Below are 22,557 nucleotides of genomic sequence, written 5' to 3' on the forward strand. Positions count from 1 at the left end.
AGACCTTGGTTCAATTCCCCAGGACCCTCCTAAGCCAAGTGCACAAGGGGGCACGTGTGTCTGGCGTTTGTTTGCTGAGTGGCTGGAGGCCCTGGCACGCTCATTCTCTTCCTCCCCCCTTCTCTCTCTCTCTCTCTCTGTCTGTCTTTTTTCTCTCTTGCTCTCTTAATTAATTAATTAATTAAAATAAGAACTTAAAAGTGTTTAAAAATTTGCTTCACTTGGGAAAGTTATTATGGAGTGAATATATCTTTTGAGATGGGTGTTAGTGAGCACAGGCTGGTTCTGAACCCACTGTGTAGCTGAGGCGGGTCTTGAACTCTTGATGTTCCCTGCCTACCTCCCAAAAGCTGGGATTATAGGCATGCGCCCTCAGGAATGGTCCAACTTTAAAGAGACAAGTCTTGAGAGTTAATTATGTCCCAGAGTAAATGCAGCAACAGATCGTTGGCTCTATGCCTGGAAATCAAAGCTTCATTTTCGGGGGTGGGAAGGGTCGCGGGTGGGTAGGAGGGTGGGTGGGACGTGGCGGGTCATGAGGCCTGATCAAAATTTTCCAGGCAGTGTGGGGAAACTACATTTGAATCCTGGGCGTCCAAGTGAGACCCCTGTCCCGCCCCGCCTCCCCCAGGACTTTCTCAGCGGGGCAGCGGTTCCTTCTTCCCAAATGAGCCCTTCATACCCCAGTCAAGCTGGGTGGGGGAGGGAAAGCCGTTTACACGCCCCCCAAATCTGCTCTTTGGGTGGCCACCCAAGGGTGCGGGGTAGGGAGAAAGTCCCATGCTGGTACCTTACGCCGCCTCCGGGGAATCTTCTGGTCCTTTCCTGAAAGTTTCACTGTACAGTGAAGTTTGGGGGCCGCGCTGTGTGGGCTGGTCCAAGCGGTGCGCGCCCCATGCCCATGCCAGGGGGCTGCTCCCGCGGACTGTCCTTCGGAGCGGTGCGCACAGGGTCCCCGGGCCCAGGGAAGCTCTCCCTCGAGACTGGCCCTTTCTGGGAGCGACGGTGCCCCCTGGGTCCCGTTGGGGGAGGTCCCGGGGCGCAGGGCTCCTTCCCAGGAGTGGAGGTGCCCAGGGTCCTGTTGGTGACGATCCCGGTGCGCAGGGCTCCTTCCCGGGGAGTGGCGGTGTGGAGGGTCCCCTGTCCCCCTCAAGGCTGGCTCCTGCCTGGGAGCTGCGGTGTCCAGGGTCCCGGTGGGGACAGTTCTCCCCCCCTCCGCCTCCCCCCTCCCCCCCCAGCCCAGCTCTGTTCCGGAGCGGCCGTGCGCCCGGCCCACAGCCTGGAAACTCGATAGGAGGCCGCAGCTGGTCTCTCATCGCCTAAAAATAATCCGCTGGGGCGCACTGCGCGCTCGCGGGCCGGGAGGACAGCTTGTCATCCGAGGCAGTGAGTAAGACCCCGGCTTTCGCATAGGGACACCGACCAGTCCCGGGACAGAGAGCTGTCGGTTTCGAGCATTAGATTTGGCTATTGCAGCCACCCCGGGGCGCCCGCGCGCAATCGGGGTTCTGCCTGGGGAAGTATCTCTGGTTTAAGGAGACAGGACCCCCGCAGGAGGGGTCGGGGTGGGGGGCGGCCAGACGTGCACACCTCTGCTGGCGCAGGGCAAACGACGAAAGATATGTATGTATGTGTATGTGGTCTTTCTTGGGCAATCCTAGTTTTCCATCTACTTTATTTCTCCCACCCTTTGTTTTGTAGATCTGTGTCCTGGTTGGAAATTTGCACCCTAAGAGTGTGCGAAGGCATCTGGACTGTTTGGAAGCTGGCCGGTAGGGCGGGGGGGGGGGCGTCTGAAGCATCGAATCAAGCTCAAGGTATTTCTTTGCTCATTCTTGATTTGTTTCTTAGGCTCTTTGTGAAGCTATCTTTCCTGTGCCACAGAGCTTGAACTGCCCCTCCAGGGAAATGGGTGGGTTCAGAGAAGGCTGTCCATCAAGTCAGCTGCTCCCTTTGGCGAGGAGAGTTCCTCCCGTTCCGATATGAGCCAGCCAGCCAGCTAGCCACGATGGCTGGACACGTCCACTTGTTTTGTGGACTGTCCACTGAGTCACTTGAGAGAGGTGATTTCAGCATTTGTTTTCGCCAGCGGGCTGTACTGTGGGAGTATCCGCGATAGCAAGGCGGGGAGGAGGCGCTTTGGAGCATCTCCCTGGCGCTCCTTACCTCCCTCCGGTTCTCGAGGGTGCCTTTGCGAGACGGTAGGAGGGAGGCTGCCACGTCTGCTCTTCTGCGGTGGTCTGGAACCGCTACTGGCTCGCAAGTGACACTGGTGACATTGGCGGACAGGCGAATGGAGCTGCTTCCCCCTTAATCAGAGTCAACTTTTATAAATTTTTTTAAATTATTTATTTATTTATTTGAGAGTGACAGACACAGAGAGAAAGACAGATAGAGGGAGAGAGAGAGAATGGGCACGCCAGGGCTTCCAGCCTCTGCAAACGAACTCCAGATGCATGCGCCCCCTTGTGCATCTGGCTAACGTGGGTCCTGGGGAACCGAGCCTCGAACCGGGGTCCTTAGGCTTCACAGGCAAGCGCTTAACCGCTAAGCCATCTCTCCAGCCCCAGAGTCAACTTTTAAAGGAGAGGCCTGGAAAAAATAAACGGTGTCCCTGATTAAATCAGATAGCCTCCCTCCCCATTAGCCAGCCTGGTAGAGCTGGCAGGTCAGTTACAGTGTTTATCCGTAAAAGACAAACTTTACAAATCCCTGAGGGTGTAGAACCTTATACAGTGCGTGTCAAGGAATAAGCACGCTATTCTTGCCAGAAAATCGCAAGTTAGCTCATGAAGAAATACTTTCAATTTGGGGGTTTCTGTTCTTCAGGTAATTGAAAACAAAATTTTCACTCTTTTTTTAAAAAAAAATATTTTCTAAACTATCTATGAGAGACAGAGAGAGAGAGAGAGAGAATATGCCAGGGTCTCTAGCCACTGCTAATGAACTCCAGACACATGTACCACCTTGTGCATCTGGCTTATGGGGGGACTGGGGAATTGAACCTGGGTCCCTAGGCTTCACAGGCAAATGCCTTAACAGCTAAGCCAACTGTCCAGCCCCCAAGTTTTCACTTTTGGTCCCCGCCTTTAAAGTTTAGTCACTCCTGTTCTCCAATTCTCTTGTGTGCTCTAAATGCATGAGCAATTTTCAGAGGGTTTATGCTTTCCCTTCTGAAGGCTCTCCTTCATTGCCTCTTGGCCTTACTGCTGAGCCGAGCCTAGATCCATCCAGAGAGGGTGGTAGTGAAGGGTGTCTGGAGATGTTGCAGCTAGGCTGAGGTGCAGTTTCCTAGGTTAAGTGTATCAGGCTCAACCTCTAACACAACACACACACACACACACACACACACACACACACACACACACACACAGAGAGAGAGAGAGAGAGAGAGAGAGAGAGAGAGAGAGAGAGGGAGGGAGGGAGGGGGAGGGGGAGAGGGAGAGAGAGAGATTAAAATCCTGATCCAGTGTGTCAGATAAGCACAATAATGATTGATATTTCTTCACTGAATTCGCTCATCTTTTTTGTTATTGTTGTTGTCCATGTTGGTTTGTGACATGGGCTGTCTATGAGAAACTGCTGTCTGAACAGTGGGCTTTGAAGGAGGGGGTGAAGGGCCAAGGAGAAAGGACGGAGGAAGAAGCAAAAGAAAAACTAGAAGACATGCAGAAGAGGTAGTGGACAGGTTGGGAGCCAAGAAACCCAGAGGTCAGTGCAAAGGGAGGAAACTATTCTAGATCTTTCTGTGAAATGCCAACTGTAGAGCTGGGCACATGACTTAGTGGTGGAGCACTGGCCTATTGAGCATGCATCAGCTCCCGGGCTCGGTCCCTTGCACTGCAGAAAATAAAATAAGTCATAGATAAATGGGGCTGGAGAGATGGCTTAGCAGTTCAGGGTTTTGCCTACAAAGCCAAAGGATCCAGGTTCAACTCCCCAGGACCCGCGTAAGCTAAATGCACAAAGGGGTGCATACATCTGGAGTTCATTTGCAGTGGCTGGAGGCCATGGCGTGCCCATTCTTTCTTTCTCTCTGTCTCAGATAAATAAACAAAAATAAAAATATTTTAAAAATAATAATAGATAAATAGTTGGTTTAGATTTCCCTTTCCCAATTTCCACTAAAAAGAGTTTTAAAAATCTGAGTGCTAGCTGTCATTTTTTTATTGACTGCTTTTCCATCTTTATTAGAAATATGATTAATACACATATATGTTTCCTTTTACTAATTTTAAAATTTCAAGTCAGAGACAGGCTTACAGCCCTGCCTGTGTATTACTGTTTCCTGCAAGTAGTGAAATATTTAGTAATTTGGGTTCATCTAAGGCAGCTTAGGAATCATTGTTTCAAGGAAGGGGCATGAGAAGTGATTTGATATTGTTGATATTGTGCCATTTTGACTTTTCAGTCACTGATTTTATTTTCCTCTATCTTTTCCTTGTCATAGCCTCACTGTTGTTCTTTGATGTGTTCGTCAGACACATTCTTCTTTGAGAAACAGCTTTTCCACTTTACAAAGGTATCAATTACTACCAAATAGTTTTCTTTTAAAAAGTACGAAAACATATCAGGTCTTTATGAAAGACTGTCATTACCTTGATATAGTCTTTCGTTTCCCCATCTGAAAATAAAACAACAAATTTTATGTTGTTATTCTCGATTGAAGGCTATAATTTTAAGACAGAAAGCTTAATAATAAGGGGGACTTTCTTTCTCCCTCCATTTTAGAATAAACCAAATACGAAGAAATGAGTCTTTCATTTTGTGGCAATAACATCTCCTCATATAACATCTTTGATGGGGTGCTACAAAACCCCTGCTTTGTGGACGCTCTCAACCTGGTCCCTCATGTCTTCCTGCTGTTTATCACATTTCCGATACTGTTTATTGGTAAGTAACCTAAAGTCTCGTGTTATGACACCTGATATTTCTCTTATTAGTGGCTGAGACTCTTGCATGAAATTCTCCGACATGAGAGGTGATGTGTCAGAAGAGTGTGGTTATTTTGTATGTTCTGGGTCTGTGTGTTTGGTACCAGAGGTGCTGTGGGCTGAGCGGTGGTCATGGGTGCCAGCTCTGCGGTCACAGGTTTTTCCAAGGGAGAAAAAAATAATAACAAGACTTCCGTGAGGCAGACCTGAAGCATGGGTGTAGCATTTGCTTTATGCCAGGGAATGGGAGAGAAACTGGATGACACAGGTGGTCTAGAGAAGCCGATGTGTCAACAGAAACCATACCACTTGTCCCCCCACTTCCAGTCAGGAGCAAGTTATCCTGTTCTTTTTAAAAGATATTTATGTATGAGAAAGAGGGAGGGAAAGAGTGAGAGATTGGGCACACCAGGGCCTCCAGCCACTGCAAATGAACTCCAGATGCATGTGCCCCCTTGTGCATCTGGTTTATGTGGGTCCTGGGGAATCAAATCAAGGTCCTTTGGCTTTTTGGGAAACACCTTAACCACTAAGCCATCTCTCCAGCCCTATCCTGTTCTTAACTTGCCAAAACAGACTGCGCTCAGGGCCGGTGGGATACTGCAGAGTAATGTGTAGGTCTTGAGAGAGGCAGGACATGGCATTAAAGAAATGGGATGGGCTGGGTCTTAGGGAGAAAGAGCAAATGTGCGAACTATGTGGAAAGAAGTGAGCTGGATGGGGCGACTCACGCCTGTCACACCAGCATGTAGGAGGCTGACACAGGAGGATCATCAAGAGTTCTAGGCCAGCTCAGACTACATGGTAAGATGTGGCACAGCCTGGGCTATGTAGCAGAAAACATGATAATATAGTTTATACATTTTATTTATTTAGGTTCAAAATGCGCATGTCTTGGTTTATGTATAATTTGTGCAACTTTCCCCAAACAGCCAAAGTAGACCCTATCATTTTTGTTTCTTTTCTTTTTCCCTCTCTGTCTCTCTCCCTCTTTCCCCCCTCTCCCTCCCTTCCCCTTTCTCTTTCTCATTCTCTTTATCCCTCTCTCTCTCTCCTTTATTCCTTCCTTCCTTCGCTCCTTCCTTTTCTTTCTTTCTTACCTTCCTCCCTCCCTGCTCCTCTCTGTTTTTTCTTCTTATCCTCTTTCTCATTCTCTTTATCCTTCCTTTCTTTCTTCCCCTCCTCCCTCCCTTCCTCCCCTTCTTTGCCTTTCTTTTCCTCTTTCTCATAAGTCAGGGTCTTGTTATGTGACCCAGGCTGGCCCTGACCTTGCAGTCTTCTTGCCTCAGTTTCCACACTGCTGATATTTCAAGTGTGCACCAACTAGCTCAGCAAAACTTATCATTTGCCAGGCGTGGTGGCGCACGCCTTTAATCCCAGCACTCGGGAGGCAGAGGTAGGAGGATCGCCATGAGTTCAAGGCCACCCTGAGACTACAGAGTTAATTCCAGGTCAGCCTGGACCAGAGTGAGACCCTACCTCAAAACAAACAAACAAAAAAAAACCCTTATCATTTAACTTAAACACATACAAACTAGTTTTAAACTATGAAGTGATGAAGGTTAATATAATGAATATGCCTTGAGCTCACCACCACTCAGCCGAAGGGATGTAACACAAGGATATAATGGTTTCCTGTGTATATTTTCTGCTTCAGTCATTCTTCCTACATATTATGTTCTTATCTTTTCAGAAGACACAAGTACTGTGTGGTCTTTTATGATCCCAAGCATGGTTTCTCTCAGAAAAATAAGTGAAAAAATGTTATTACAGTGATAGTTAAAGAAAACTAGCCTAATTTAAAAGATTTGAAAATAACTTGTGTAATTTTACTTATTAATTTTTTAAATATTTTTATTTATTTATTTATTTGAGAGAGACAGACACAGAGAGAAAGACAGATAGAGGGAGAGAGAGAGAATGGGCGCGCCAGGGCTTCCAGCCTCTGCAAATGAACTCCAGACGCGTGCGCCCCCTTGTGCATCTGGCTAACGTGGGACCTGGGGAACCGAGCCTCGAACCGGGGTCCTTAGGCTTCACAGGCAAGCGCTTAACCGCTAAGCCATCTCTCCAGCCCTGAGGCACTTGTCTTCAAAGCTAAAGGACTCAGGTTCAATTCTCCAGGACCCACGTGAGTCAGATGTACAAGGTGGTACATGCATCTGGAGTTCGTTTGCAGTGGCTGGAAGCCCTGACATGCCCATTCTCTCTCTCTGCCTCTTTCTCTCTCAAATAAGTAAATAAAGTTTCTCTTAAAAAAAAATTCTTTAAAAAAGACTTTCTGGGGCTGGAGAGATGGCTTAGCTGTTAAGCGCTTGCCTGTGAAGCCTAAGGACCCCGGTTCGAGGCTCGGTTCCCCAGGTCCCACGTTAGCCAGATGCACAAGGGGCGCACGCGTCTGGAGTTTGTTTGCAGAGGCTGGAAGCCCTGGCGCGCCCATTCCCTCTCTCTCCCTGTATCTGTCTTTCTCTCTGTGTCTGTCGCTCTCAAATAAATAAATAAATAATTTAATAAAATATATATATATATAAAAAAAGACTTTCTGTTATATGGTAGACACAGAGGCCATCATACCTCTTGGTACGTTGCTATGTTAAATTAATGTATAGTCACTAACTATCCTGGGACCAGAGTGGGTATATGTGGAATCAGTACTCATTATTTATGTAGTATTATTTGAAGTTGAAGGTGGATGGTCCCCTTTTATTGTAGTTCTACATTAGTAACTTATTTCTAGACAGCCTTTTGAGAGACAGGACAGTGACACTCATGCAGTTTTTTAAGGTAGGGTTTCCTTCTAGCTGAGGCTGATCGGGAACTCACTCTATAGTTCAGGCTGCCTTTAAACTCATGGTGACCCTCCTACTTCGTGGAGTGCTGGGATTAAAAACATGAGCTATGAAATCTGGCCCGTCCAAGCATGGGGAAAAGCAGCCAGATATTTCCATAGAGGATGGGAGTGAGCACTGGCAAAGGAACATGACAAAGTCAGAATGCTCCTTTGTGACGCTGTCGTATGATTTGCGGGGATGCTAGGGAAGTGTCAAGCAGTAAAAGAAAAGACAAAGCACTTGCCTGGCTGAGTTTTACGGTGTACGTGCAGGTAGAAATGGCAAGTGAAATCTACCACCCAGCGAGGAGTTACATTCGAAGCAACTGAGACATAACTCAATTTTCTTTTCAAAGAATGCTCTAGAAGTCCTTTTACCTGTAGAGAAACCGCTGCACTTTCAAGTATGGATCTCCCATTCATTCGCGAAATGTGTTGGATATTTCTGTAGTCAAAAAATAAGCAAAAAAGGGGCTGGAGAGATGGCTTAGTGCATAAGCGCTTGCCTGTGAAGCCTAAGGACCCCGGTTCGAGGCTTGGTTCCCCAGGTCCCACGTTAGCCAGATGCACAAGGGGGCGCACGCGTCTGGAGTTCGTTTGCAGAGGCTGGAAGCCCTGGCGTGCCCATTCTCTCTCTCTCCCTCTATCTGTCTTTCTCTCTGTGTCTGTCACTCTCAAATAAATAAAAAAAAAATTGAACAAAAAGTATTTAAAAAAATAAGCAAAAAAGGAAAGAAAAGATGAAAGTGGGGTTTTCTCATTGCACATCACAGATGAAGTTAGGGTTACTCTACAGCTTTGAGGGGTGGTATTAAAATTTGACAAAAAAGCAATGGAATTTTAAAAATATGCAAATCTATTATTTATTTATTTGAGAGTGACACTGAGAGAAAGAGGCAGATAGATAGATAGATACAGAGAGACAAAGAGAGAGAGAGAGTGGGCACACCAGGGCCTCCAGCCACTGCAGAGGAACTCCAGATGCGTGCACCACCTTGTGCATCTGGCTTACATGGATACTGGGGAATCGAGCCTTAAACCGGGGTCCTTAGGCTTCCCAGGCGAGCACTCAACCACTAAGCCATCTCTCCAGCCCCCCATTTTTTAAACAAATGGAATTTTTATGCTGTGAGGAGCTCAGGGTGAATCTGTAGTGCCCCTGATTCTTCTCAAAAGCTCCCATCAATAAATAAAGCTTCCACATGCTCTGAGAAAAGCTCTGTGATGCCTGCCACACAGAGCTGGCCCAGGGATGGGCAGTCATCCTTCCCATGTGACATGTATACATATCAAGCTGGTCCCTTACTGAATCTCATAGTCAACACTACGCATGTCTTACTTTTGAGTCCTTCGGAAGCCTCAGAAAGCCTTAGTCCTAGGGTCCAAAGGATTATAGACACTGAACCTCCTTTGATACTCTAATTATGAATTTATTTCACACCATAAACCTGAAAGCTGTCAGCAGGAGCATCAGATGGGACCACACTGTTCTCATGTCCGAACAGTGCAGCAAATACTAACGTGTTAGCCTAGGCAGTGGGGCAAAAATCCACTGAAATTTTCAGTTTGTGGCATAATGAGAACAGTGTGGAATTTCTGTTGCTGCCCCAGGAAGCACTAAGATGTCAGGGACTGGGAGCTAGAGAGAAGGTTTAGTGGTTAAGGAGTTTGCCTGCAAAGCCAATGGACCCAGGGACCACTCACCAGGCCCCATGTAAGACAGATGCACAAGGGGGCGCATGCATCTAGAGTTCATTTGCAACAGCTAAATGCCCTGGTGCACCCATTCTCTCTGTCTCTCCTCCTCTCTCTGCCTCTTTTTTTTTTTTCTCTCTCTCTCTCTCTCTCTTTCAAATAAATAACAAAAGAAAGATTTCAGGAACTGCCCCAAACAAATATAATAATATAAATTATGTCCATGACAATAACTGATGCATTGGCTTATTGTTTCATTACATTTTTACTTCTCTTCTTCATTTATTTATTTTCTCTCTCTCTCTCTCTCTTTTTTAGGATGGGGGAGCCAAAGCTCTAAAGTGCAAATTCATCACAACACGTGGCTTCACTTTCCTGGCCACAATCTCAGATGGATCCTCACCTTTGCCCTCCTTTTCGTGCATGTGTGTGAGATAGCAGAGGGCATTGTCTCGGACTCGTAAGTGACGAAGTGACGCCACAGCTCCATGCCTCAGACCTTTATAGCACACCCGTGGGGCATGGGTGCGGGCAGCAGTGGAGAGCAGCCCAAAGCCAGGCTTGCTGTGCAGGGGCATAATTCATAGGGGCAGTATAGCTGTCACCTAGCCTAGGCACTAGTCAAGTGTCTTGCCTGCATTGTTGGGTTGCTGCAGAGTATCACTGTACGCAAACTACAATTTTGTTTTTTTTGGTTTTGGTTTGTTTCTTTTGTTTTTCAAGGTAGGGTCTCACTCTGGTCCAGGCTGACCTGGAATTAACTCTGTAGTCGCAGGGTGGCATTGAACTCATGGCGATCCTCCTACCTCTGCCTCTTGAGTGCTGGGATTAAAGGCTTGTGCCACCACACCTGGCCCACAATTACAGTTTTGAGTTACGGTCAATCATGTGTTTGACATTTCTTTGTGCCCTTATCCAAAAAGTTCTTTTAAAACATGTTGGTGTTTACTTTATTTTTAAAATAGATATAAGTATTGCCTACATTGGGGCATAGCTCATATATGTGTGTGTATATATATATATAGATACAGATACAGATATAGATATAGATAGATAGATACACATATATATAAATGTAGTATTCAGTTCTCTGATGTTTCCATTTATCTTACAAACAGACAGAGATAGATGAAGGAGGTGTGTTAAAGGAGCTTCAGACCCAATGAGGACAGAGCCACAACCCGAGGTGGAGGATGAAAGGAATTTAAAATAGACATTGTCATACAGCTGCATTTTAGACTGCCCTTTGTCCATCTCATAAAAGAAGTCTGTGTTGGTCAATTTGTATTTTATTTATAAACTTGAACATAGCCTGGGAGAAATGTGTTTCATTTTCCTCACACAGGAATAGAATTAACTCAAGTAATAGGAAACATTTGATTGTGAAGCTATGCCAGATGGTATACCTTTCTTTAAAGTGTTGGTGAGGGGCTGGAGAGATGGTTAGCAGTTAAGGCATTTGCCTGCAAAGCCTATGGACCCAGGTTTGACTACCCAGAACCCGTATAAGCCAGCTGCACAAGGTGACATGCACACAAGGTCATGCATGCTCACACGGTGGCACACACATCTGTTCAATTGCAGTGGCTAGAGACTCTGGCGCTCCAGTTCTCTCGTTCTCATAACAAAGTATTGATGAGAAAACTTTTGATGTTTTTAGAAGGAAATCTCAGAAATGGTTTTTCTTTTATCTAATGGGACCTCCCTTGATCTTTTTTTTTTTTTTTTCCAACTAACAAGGAGTAAAACTGCTAAGCTTTTGTCATGAAGCCAACTGTTTTAGAATGGTTCATAATGAATCTTTGAAGATAAGTGGGTGTCTTACTTTCTGATAAATGAAAAAACTGTCAGAGATTCTAATATATGCTCTCATTCAAAGTATTTAGAAGCTTAATCGGCAATCTTCTTATTGATAGCTATTTAAAATCTTGTGGCATGTTTGCCCTAATGCAGCCAATGCTGGTTTACATTTTAAACTTCTTTTGTTTGTTTGTTTATGTTTTTGTTTTTCGAGGTAGGGCCTCACTCTAGTTCAAGCTGACCTGGAATTCACTGTGTACTCTCAGGCTGGCCTCGAACACACAGTGACTCTTCTACCTCCCTCTCCTGAGGGCTGGGATTAAAGGCATATGCCACCATGCCCGGCAATTTTTAACTTCTTTAACATGTGTTTTGACCTCATATATCTCTATGTGAGTGTATGAAGTAGGAGGAGACCAGTCTAATCTTTCTTAGGACCTTGACATGTGACCATGAAGACAACCTTGCCAGCCTCATGGTTGATAAGTGGGTTTCAGAGAAAACGAAGGGTGAATGAATAATGAGTACATGCATTGCTAATGGTGGAAACTTGTTTAGAGATGGTACTCTCAGGGATCCATCCTAAAAGACAATGGGCACAAATATAGCCTAGATGATCTCGTCCTCCCTCTCATTCCTTAGACACAGATGTCTCTTTACTCTTTTTATCCAGACTTCTCAAAAATCCATCTTCCAATAAATTAAGTCAAATTTAAAAACAAATTATTTTATTTGTAAGCACACAGAGAGAAAGAGATAGAGAAGAGAGAGTGAGAGAGAATGGGCTCGCCAGGGCCTCCAGCCTCTGCAAACGAACTCCAGATGCATGTGTCTCTGGATAACGTGGGTCCTGGGGAGTCAAGCCTCGAACTGGGGTCTTTCAGTTTCACAGGCAAGCGCTTAACCGCTGAGCCATCTCTCCAGCACCAAGTCAAAAAACTTTTTTAATCTTCTGACCCATTCTGAAAACTGCAGGAAGCCCAGTGAACATGAATAACATCTTCACGCACAACTTTTGTCCTTGAAATTATTAAATTTGACCCTTCTGATTAGCTAAAATCTTTATCAAAGATTCTATACTTAAAGTATAACAAATGCAGAGACATTTCAGACTTTCAGTTAGATACCTTCACAATCTGTACAGCCCACTAACCTTATCTTCCTTTCTCTAATGCACACGTGCTCTTAAAGTCTTGGTTAGCTCATGCAAGTCATTCACCCAGATATGAGGAATCACACTCAAATCATCCGTCACTGTCACCTTCATGCATTAGTCCTTTGAGAGTCCTATCCATTCTAACAAACCATCTTTTCCAAATCCAGTTTTCTTCATGTTACTGCTGCCCAGGCTTCCTTGAGTCCTTCGTCAGGTCACCTGACCTCTGTCCATCCTTCCCTAAGGGCTTTTTCTCACTTTTCTGCTCCCACAGCCCCAAATCACCAATGACAACTCCATCACCCACATTGGTTCAGAATGACTCCTTTGAAACATAACTCTGACTATCCACACATCCCAGTTTTCTGCAAGGAAAAGATTCCGACTTCTTATTCTAGCTAGCCAACTTGCCCCAGGGATTGCTACCTCCCAAGCACTGGGATTACAGGCAGGCCGTCACGTCAGCCAGGGATTTATGTGGGTGCTGGGGATCCAAACTCAGGTCCTCACACTTGTAGAGCAAGTGTTTTATCCTCCGAGCCATGTCCCCAGGCCCTCTGTTCCCTCTTATTAATGTGCCTTTCTTCTGCTTTCCTCACTGGAGCACTTGTTTCATTTTCCCTGGCAGATATTCGCTGTACAGAGAGAGGGCTTCACACAGAAAATGTTTTTAATGTACATTATATACTTAGACTGCATTCACCCCTCTCGTTTCTTCTTCTTCACTTCTCCCTCCCGCTAGCTTCCTCCCTTTTCAGCCTTACTTCTTTTTCATGTCTTGCACTTCACAGTGCTGTGTATCTATAAGCAACCCTAGGGCCTGTGAATGACAGGAAATATCTGCTAGTCTTTCTGACTTACTGTGCTTGGTATTATCTCCAGTTATATTTCTCTTTATAGCTCAGTTTCTACCATCAAACATCTCTGAAATGACTTTCTGAAGAATTCCCATCTCCTCCCCCTTGAGCGAGTAGCTGTCTTCTTTACACCCTTTATGAATGAGCGAAGCCTGGCCTTTTAGAGTCCCCGAACCACTGCTGTTCCCTTGGACCCATCTGGACCTCTGCCTGAGACGGTCTCTTCCTCTGTGTGGCAGATCAACACTCTTAGGCAGCAGAAATCGCTTCTTGCACTAAGCTTCCTCAGTCCAGACACCTTCACAGTGTGATCATTGTTCCTTCTCTGTGCTTTGGATTTTCTATTTGCTATTTATGTCTTCAGTAGGCTCCTGACTTTGGGACCATGAACACTAGGTCTTGTTTATTCCTAAATCCCAGAATCCATTGCTGGGTCTGGACTAGTAAGGACACGTGTGTTGAATGGATTGATAGAACAGTGTGATCACTAAAGATTACACAAATTAGGAATCCTGTTCAAGGAGCAAACATGCTTTCCACACACTTTAGAGTTCAGATGATTGTTTTTACACGTTTGAGTTGTGAAATTATTTCATCAGGTTCAGGTCTGACTTGCAAGTAATTTATATGTTATATGTGCTTATGCAGTGCTGCTAATGTTTATTTAAAATTATTTATTTTATTTGAGAGAGAAAGAGAGAGAGAGAAAGAGAGAGAGAATGGGCATGCCAGGGCCTTCAGACACTGCAAATGAACTCCAGATGCATGCATCTAGCTTACATGAGTCCTGAGGAATTGAACCTGGGTCCTTTGGCTTTGCTGGCAAGCACTTAAACTGCTAAGCCATCTCTCCAGCCCTGTTTATGTGTTTTTATTTTATTTTTAAAAATATTTGTGTTTATTTATTTGCAAATAGAGAGCAACAGAGAGGAAAGGGAATCACTGAGAAACAGAGAGAGAGAGAATGAAAATGGGTGCACCAGGGCCTCCAGCTGATGCAAGCAAACTCCAGATGCATGCGCCACTTTGTGCATTTGGTTTTATGTGGTTACTGGGGAATAGAATCTGGGTCCTCGGGCTTTTCAGGTAAATGCCTTAACTGCTGAGCTATCTCCCCTGCTCAATATGCTTATTTTTGTTGTAAGCACTTTTAGATATTGTTAAGTTTCACTCACATTTCTGTATGAGAGAAATCTTTTCAGTAGAATCATATCATGCAAGGTAGTCTTGTCTTATATATCCAACTAACAACTTACAATGTCCTATACTGTTAACATTAGTTGAGAATAAATTCCAGTAAAGGAAATATAAACAGTGAAGAACTCTAGAACTTTCGAATTTAGACAATGACCTTGTTTTTGTCTGTTGTCCACAGACGGCGGGAGTCCAGGCATCTCCATCTCTTTATGCCTGCTGTGATGGGATTTGTTGCCACAACCACATCTATAGTGTATTATCATAATATTGAAACTTCCAATTTTCCTAAATTACTTTTAGGTAAGTATAATTACATTCTCCAGCAAAGAACCATTTATTTTTAGTCTTCCATATAAAAAATACTATTAGAGTGGGTTAAGTGTGAGAAGCATTGGGAAAAACACAAGTGTTCTCCTGTAGTCTCCTAATAAATGTGGGGTTAAAGATAAACTGAGATGTCCTAAACGTTGACAATACTGGTGTGTCAGTGTGTGGTAGGAAACCAGTGGAGGAATGTCTTTGGGTTACCAGAAGTTGTTCAGAGCTATAGCATGGAGCAAGCCTACAGACACCTCATTTTTATCTGGTTCCAAACATTCTCTGCTCTGGCATGAAGCTCAGATGCATCTTCAAAGGTGACGTTTTTGCAGCTCTGCGGGAAAGCATGATTCCCTGAGAGTGTTGACAGCCCCTGGGGTTTCCGTGAGGCAGAGAGTGCACAGTACCTAACGGCGCGCAGTGCTGAGAGGGTGCCTCAGAGCACAGCCCCTCCCGTCCGCACCGTGGGTACTGGTGATCCAGACTCAGCCCCTCATGTTTGCATGTGGGGCAAGCTCATGATCTACTGATCCATCTCCCCATCTCAGAATTTTGTTATATATATACCAAACACACACAGAGAGAGAGAGAGAGAGAAAAAGAGAGAGAGAGAGAGAGAGAATGGGCACACCAGGGCCTTTAGCCACTGTAAACCAACTCCAGACGCATGCGCCACCTTGTGCACCTGGCTTACGTGCAGCCTAGGGAACCAAACATGGATCCTTTGGCTTTGCAGGCAAGCACCTTAACGCTAAACCATCTGCTATCTCTCCAGCTCTCGAGGTTCCTTTGATATCCAACACATATCCACCAGTTCCCCCACCATTTGTGGGGCTTCGATGCCCCATCAGGTTGTTCTCACACTTGTAAACAGAATCTTGAATCAGACAGCTGTCTCATAGCTCAGCGGCATGTCCCTCTAATCTACGCATAGATTTTCTGTCACTGCCGGTCCATGGTCAGCACTGCGGCATCCGAGGAAAGCGTGGATGGTGGGTTTATACTGTTTGTTTCTCCAGTGTTTGTATTGGTTATTCTGCTTCATTTGCATCTCTACATGCAGCATAGAGTCGGGCTAACAACTTTGTTTTACAAAACATGGCGGGGTTGTGGTGAGGACTGCATGGACTACATGGAACAGTTGGGGAAAGTTTGCGAGAGTCTTCTGCCCCAAAGAACCACACTGCGTTCTCCGTTTACTGAGGACTTCTCTCCTTTTCCTTCGCAATGTCCTGCAGATCTTGTTAAGTTTATCAGCAGACATTTTCCCCCTGATGCCATTGTAAATGGTTTGTATTTCAGATCACTTTCCAATAGCTTCTGCCATTGTATGAACTACAGCTGATTTTGTAACTTTTCATCTTGGAAATTCGTTTATTATTTCTAGAGGCTGTAGCTTTGTAAGATTTTCTACATAAACAAATGTTTCTACAAGTAGAGACATTTGGGTTTTTAATTCCTCTTTAAACATTTCTATTCTTTTTAAAAATTTCTTGCCATATTGCTGTATTTAGCACCTCCCAGATGATGCTTTGATAGGCATGGTGAGAATGAATTACTTCCTGGTGTTGGGGGAAAATAGTCTTTCATAGTTCATTATAGGCTTTTCATAAAAAAAGATCTCTATCTGGTATCTTTTCTATTTAAAGCTTTCACAAAGTAATATTTTATAATGAATGAGTGTTGAATTGTATTCAAGTGTTTTTTCATCTCTGCTCATTGAGAAAATTGTATGTTTATTATTGTGCTAAATTGCACTTCTAACATTTTCAGATGACAAATGATTCATTCTTGGGATTAGTTATGCAGAGTCACACCACATTATATGACCTATTAGAAATGTGTTGCTTAATTTCTAAGTATGTGGGGACATTTAGATAGCTTCCTGTACAGAAAGGCTCAGACGTTACCTGCATGGCCTCTATGCCTGAGGTTCATTTTCTGTGTCAGGCTATGTAGGTCCTGTGAGGGACATGAGCAGAGTGTGGTAAGGCCAGATGCTCGCAGTTAGTTGAGTCATTGTTGAGACTAGACTCTGTCTCTTGGATTTCAGCCTGGTGAGGCACGGGAGCAGAGAGTCCAGCTGAGCCATGCATGGACTCATGACCCGTGAAAGCTGTGTGACGAGAAATATGTGCTGTTTTCACTTCCTAAGTTTCTGAAACCCATTAAGCAACAACACAATCAGACTTTACTCTTGAAGGGTTTTTTTTGTTTGTTTGTTTTTGTCCTGGTGTCTTGAGATAGCATCTCATGAAGCAGGCTGGGGCAAATTTGTGATGCGAGCTGAGATCTTATAGGTCTTCATTATGCAATGCATGATTTGGTTGTCATTTCACTGTTAGAAATGTTTTCTTTCTTCTTTGGCATTGATGGTTCCTTGACTTGAATTGAGGTAATAGCTCTGATTTCTAATGTTTTCTGTTTTAATTTTAGACCTTTCTTCCATCACTTATTTTCAATCTATTTCCAATATTGAAGGCAAGTCTCTTTAGACAGCATATCCCTTGGTCAGTTTTTCTCTAAATCAATTCTAACCATTTCTATATGCTAAGCTAAAACAAGATAGACGTTGAGTGCTTGCTTCGGCAGCACATAGACTAAAATTGGAACGATACAGAGAAGATTAGCATGGCCCCTGCACAAGGATGACACACAAATTTGTGAAGCGTTCCATATTTTTCAATATTACATTTTTCACTTAAGTAATTTTTTACAACTACTATTTTGCTTTCTAAAATGAATGTGAATGCCATCTTTTATGAATGCAACTTGCCTCTTTCATTACAGAAATTTTCATTTGATTTAATCAATAAACTTTGTTATGATATGAAAAAAAAATTTTAAAGATCTACATTGAGTTCATAAACCAATGTTTAGTTATTTTTTTCACTAAGGAAACTGTGATCATCTTGCTTCTCTCACGCTGCTAAATGTTGTTCAAATAGGATTGTTTAACATATGTTTGGGATTTCATGTGTATCCCCTATTCACTGGTCATGACCTTTCTTTAAAGCGTGCAGCAGGCATTGCCCACAGGTTTCCAGAAGTAACTCTGCTTCTGCCTCACATATGTTTCGTACTGCTGCCCATGGGGAAAAGATGATAATGTTTTCTGTCTTAGGACTGGGCTTGTTCTACATGGACATTACTCCTGTCTACTGCCTGATGGGGGCTTTTAGTTACTTGGACAGGAAGAGTCATTTACTACCTGAATGGCAATCTGCAAAGCAGACACCCTGTTACATAGCTACATGTCAAGTCCCATGGTGATTCCAGGCAAACATAGCTATTAGATGAGTCGTACAGATGCCAACTTGTGAGTTCTTCGTATAATCTTGGCTCCTCAAAACAAGATCAGAGACAAAAGCCACTTTTGAAACGTAGAATTACGCATAAGTTCCAAAGGCCGTAGATAATTCTTACTTGCGTGTGTCCTTGTAGTTTCCTTTTTATCACATGTCAGCAGAATGGAAGTGCTCACCATTTCACGTTCCCATCAGACCTCCACAGTTTAGGAGAATTAACGTGGTCAAGACGCCATTGCTTTTCAAAGCAATTCTCAGATTCAGTGCAATCCCCAAGAACACCTGAATGTCATTCTTTGGCAATCTAGCTAAAACTTACATGCATCAAAGCACAAAATGCATTGAATAACCATTGCAATAGAAAGAAGAAAGCAAGAAGCTGGAGAGATGGTTTAGCACTTAAGGCACTTGCCTACAAAACCTAAGGACACATGTTCAACTCTTCAGGTCCTAATAAGCCAGACACACAAACTGATGCAAGTGTGCAAGGTTGCACATGCTCCTGAGATGGCACATGCATCTGGAGTGCTATTAGAGTGGCTGGAGGCCCTGGTACACCAATTCTCTCTCTTAAAAAGAAATAAAAAATAGGGCTGGAGAGATGGCTTAGTGGTTAAGGCATTTGCCTGTGAAGCCTAAGGACCCTGGTTTGATTCTCCAGGACCCATATTAGCCAGATACACAAGGGGTGCATGCATCTGGAGTTCATTTGCAGTGGCTGGAGGCCCTGGCACTCCCGTTCTCTCTCTCTCTCTCTCTCTCACTCACTCACTCTCTACCTCTTTCTTTCCTAAATAAATAAATCAAATATATTTTTAAAACAGAAAAGTAAAAGGCTTAAAATTTTTTAATTTAAAAAAAGAAAGAAGAAAGCAGGAGATATTCAAAAATATGCTATAGAACTCTGGTGCCCAAAGTAACATGGCATTAGCATATAAAAAGACATAAAGAACACTGGATGAGAATGGCAAGGCCAGAAGTAGCCCTGCACATTTGCAGACAAAATAGCATGTTGGAGGAAAGACAGTCTGCACAATGAAACGGTGCTGTAATAACTGCATACGACACGTAGACAATTGCTACTTGACCCCCTCCTGCCTTGCGTCCTACCTTCAATTCAAGACCCACAATTCACCGCAAAACATCTATGTCGGCTTCCTCGGGGGAGATGGCTCAGCCTTGCAAGTGTGAGGACTTCAGTCTGTATCCCCAAAACCAACATAAATGCTGGGCATGGTGGCAGTATGTGCTTGTATTCCCGGCACTGGGAGGCAGAGACAGGTGGATCCCTGGCTCAAGCTGCCTAGCCAAATTGATGAGCTGAATTGGTTCAGGGAGAGACATATAGGGAGATACCCAACATGGACTTCTGGCCTCCACATACATGCTTACACACATGGGAACATGCATATACACACAGATACACACTACTCACATGTGTATGCTAAAAAAATAAACAAAAAAATATGTGGCTTTCTTATCCAAAACTTATTTGTCCATCCAGTACTGAAAGTGGCCTTTGTTATGAAAACACCATGCATTTATATTGAGCTGGCGATGGCTCTCTTTTCTTCTCTCCCTGCAGCCCTGTTCCTGTACTGGGTTATGGCCTTCATTACCAAGACAATCAAGCTGGTGAAGTACTGGCAGTCTGGGTGGGGGGTGTCAGACCTGCGTTTCTGCATCACAGGTGTGATGGTCATCTTGAATGGGCTGCTGATGGCCGTGGAGGTCAACGTCATCCGGATTCGAGTGAGTACCAGGCACTTTGGGGTAGTTACTGAGCCCCGAGGCCTTGGCACTAAAGGTTGCAGCAGCCAGAGGTGACTCGTATTTAATAAGATGGGGGAAATGCAGCCAGGTGTAAGTATAACACTGAGCCTCAGGCCATTGGTGTTCTTGAAATCTCACTGCGAACCTGAACTCCGTTCCGCAGTCTTAGCTATTCACTGGATGCTTGCTGTGCACATGTTTCATGGTAAGTTGTTTTCATCACCTGTCATTGGCCAAAAACACACTTGGGTTAAGAAAAACACTGCAATCTAGAGATTGGTCATTGAAAAGAAGATTTGTTTGTTTGTTTGTTTTCTCGAGGTAAGATCTCGCTCTAGCCCAGGCTGACCTGGAATTCACTATGTCATCTCAGGGTGGCCTCGAACTCAAGGCGATCCTCCTACCTCTGCCTCCCGAGTGCTGGGATTAAAGGCGTGTGCCACCATGCCGGGCCAAGAGAAGATAATTTAGTCCTCTCTGCTCATTAGATACATGTCCAAAGTAATGTGGTCAAAGCCCATATTGGGCCTATAATTTCTTTTCGAAAAATATTTATTTATTTGAGAGAAATAAAGAAGTGGCAGGGGGTAGGGAGAAAGGGTGCCCAGGGGTGTCCAGCCACTGCAAACAAACTCCAGATGCATGCACCACTTTGTGCATCTGGTTTACATGGGTCCTGGGGAATTGAACCAGAGTCCTTAGGCTTCACAGTCAAATGTCTTCACCACTAAATCATTTCTCCAGCCTTGGCCTATAAATTCTAATCTACTGTTTTTTCTACTATATAATGCTATCAGTTATCTTGCGTGAGTTAGTACTCATAGAGTCTTCAATATTCATTTTCAATCAGAGACCTTTGACTTTGCCTTATGAGTGGAAAGACATGCTACAATGAGTATGGACAATAATTACTCAGCATCAGCTAGACAAGAAGTCAATATTGACTCCACATGGCACTGATAACATTATAAAAGTCTCTATTAAATTGATCCTATCACAGGATGATGAAAGACAGTTTCTTTTTAAAGGCTAATTAAAGTTTTAGAGTTGGCCCCAAGTTTTCATGTGCAATTCTGGCACTTAACTAATTAGTCTAATAAAACAAAAGACAAACATATCAAAGACTCTTGCAGAGCAAGGTGGAAATGTTGAAATACAAATTTTGGGTGGCTTAAATGAAAATGTAGAAAAGGTTGAGATGCTGCTTTAATCACATGGAGGAAAGCAGGGACTAACATGGTGCTCTGGTTCTTTTCCCACCGCAGAGGTATGTCTTCTTCATGAACCCTCAGAAGGTAAAGCCTCCAGAAGACCTCCAGGACCTGGGTGTGAGGTTCCTTCAGCCATTTGTGAACTTACTGTCGAAAGCAACATACTGGTGGATGAACACGCTCATCATATCTGCTCATAAGAAACCGATTGACCTGAAGGCAATTGGGAAATTGCCAATAGCAATGCGGGCGGTGACAAATTATGTCTGTCTGAAAGATGCCTATGAAGAACAGAAGGTAATTAGCTCCTGTTCCCCATGTCTGCTGCCCTGGAGGATGGGTTTACTACCTTTCGAGGTGCTAAGCTTACATAGTCCCTATAGCCAAGGGGAAGTGAGTTTCCTCCTTCTGTCTTACCCAGCAACTGGAACTCACCTTAGATTACTGAGCAGAGACGGAAAGAGCCAGAGAAGGTCTATGAACACACGTTGTGTTAGTTCTCCACTAAGTACATAGATAAGGATTAAGGCAGTTGTCTTCTCCCACCCCGGGACATGCACTAAGATGGACATGAAATATTCCATTTAGTGATTCGATATAATTGGCCTGTGCTATATAATGTTAATAACTCATATAGTTTTGATTCTTGTCATGCATTTACTATATATGGGCAAAAGTGATCATGCTCACTAATTCCCACAGCGAGTAAATGTCAATGTGTAGAGTAATTATCAACTAAAATTTGGATCCTGTAGTGCAAATTTGGGAAGTATGGGAATTAAAGGGCTGTCAGATACCTTTATAGCTTCTAAAATTGACTTTTTCTGGCACCTTCCTTCCTAGCTGCTCTAGAATTCTGAATATAAATGTCTCCAGGGAATTTCAATTTATAGTCAGTCAGTGATAACAAAACAGTAGATGTACTTGCTACTATAATCATCTACAACTCAGGGTCATTTAACATGTTGGTATTCACAAAACTGGAAGAGGGTTGTCATGATGAATCAGTTAATGAGTTTTGGGAATACTAAATATCAAGAAAGCATTTATGGTAAATGATGAAAAGTTATCAGAAATTTGTGTTATGAAATTACAATTGCAGGAAATGGTTCCTATGAATGACCCTGAGATTTTTGTCTGTTTTTTCCCCCTGGGATAAATCTTGCCTAAAAATTTATAAACATCTCCACTAAACATTTAAAACATAGACTAAAAGTGTCTTTAGTTTTCTGAGTGTTTTTTTACTACACAGATCAGCTTTCACTTGCTGGGTTGTATATCAGTGAACTTCAAGAAATAATGAAATTATCTATTCTGGCAGAGTCAAATATGGGACAATTGAATTCTATTTCATCTAACTTACTTCTTTGCCACTGCGAAAATACTTAATCTACCTTTTTGTCTGAGACATATTTATGTTTGTTCTTAAAGACCTTAAAGTTTTTGAAAACAGCTATGGATATATGAAGCCATGAATT

General features: G+C 43.8%; 1 protein-coding gene and 1 non-coding gene across 2 annotated transcripts in view; both read left to right on the forward strand.

Annotated features, from left to right (window-relative positions):
• Positions 1-1,281: 1,281 nt before the first annotated feature.
• Positions 1,282-22,557, forward strand: part of Abcc9 (ATP binding cassette subfamily C member 9) — a 134,349-nt gene continuing 113,073 nt past the window's right edge. The window contains exons 1-8 of the mRNA XM_045139497.1: positions 1,282-1,386; positions 1,702-1,817; positions 4,451-4,522; positions 4,732-4,893; positions 9,778-9,919; positions 14,648-14,769; positions 19,681-19,847; positions 21,134-21,376. Coding sequence (XP_044995432.1) covers positions 4,752-4,893; positions 9,778-9,919; positions 14,648-14,769; positions 19,681-19,847; positions 21,134-21,376 — 816 coding nt within the window. The 5' untranslated portion in view covers positions 1,282-1,386; positions 1,702-1,817; positions 4,451-4,522; positions 4,732-4,751. The remainder of the gene's footprint in view (positions 1,387-1,701; positions 1,818-4,450; positions 4,523-4,731; positions 4,894-9,777; positions 9,920-14,647; positions 14,770-19,680; positions 19,848-21,133; positions 21,377-22,557) is intronic.
• LOC123456437 lies at positions 17,364-17,470 on the forward strand. The gene has a single exon (XR_006634536.1). It is a non-coding gene; the product is annotated as a U6 spliceosomal RNA (small nuclear RNA).

This window comes from Jaculus jaculus, chromosome 22, assembly GCF_020740685.1.
Source record: "Jaculus jaculus isolate mJacJac1 chromosome 22, mJacJac1.mat.Y.cur, whole genome shotgun sequence".
NCBI lineage: Eukaryota > Metazoa > Chordata > Mammalia > Rodentia > Dipodidae > Jaculus > Jaculus jaculus.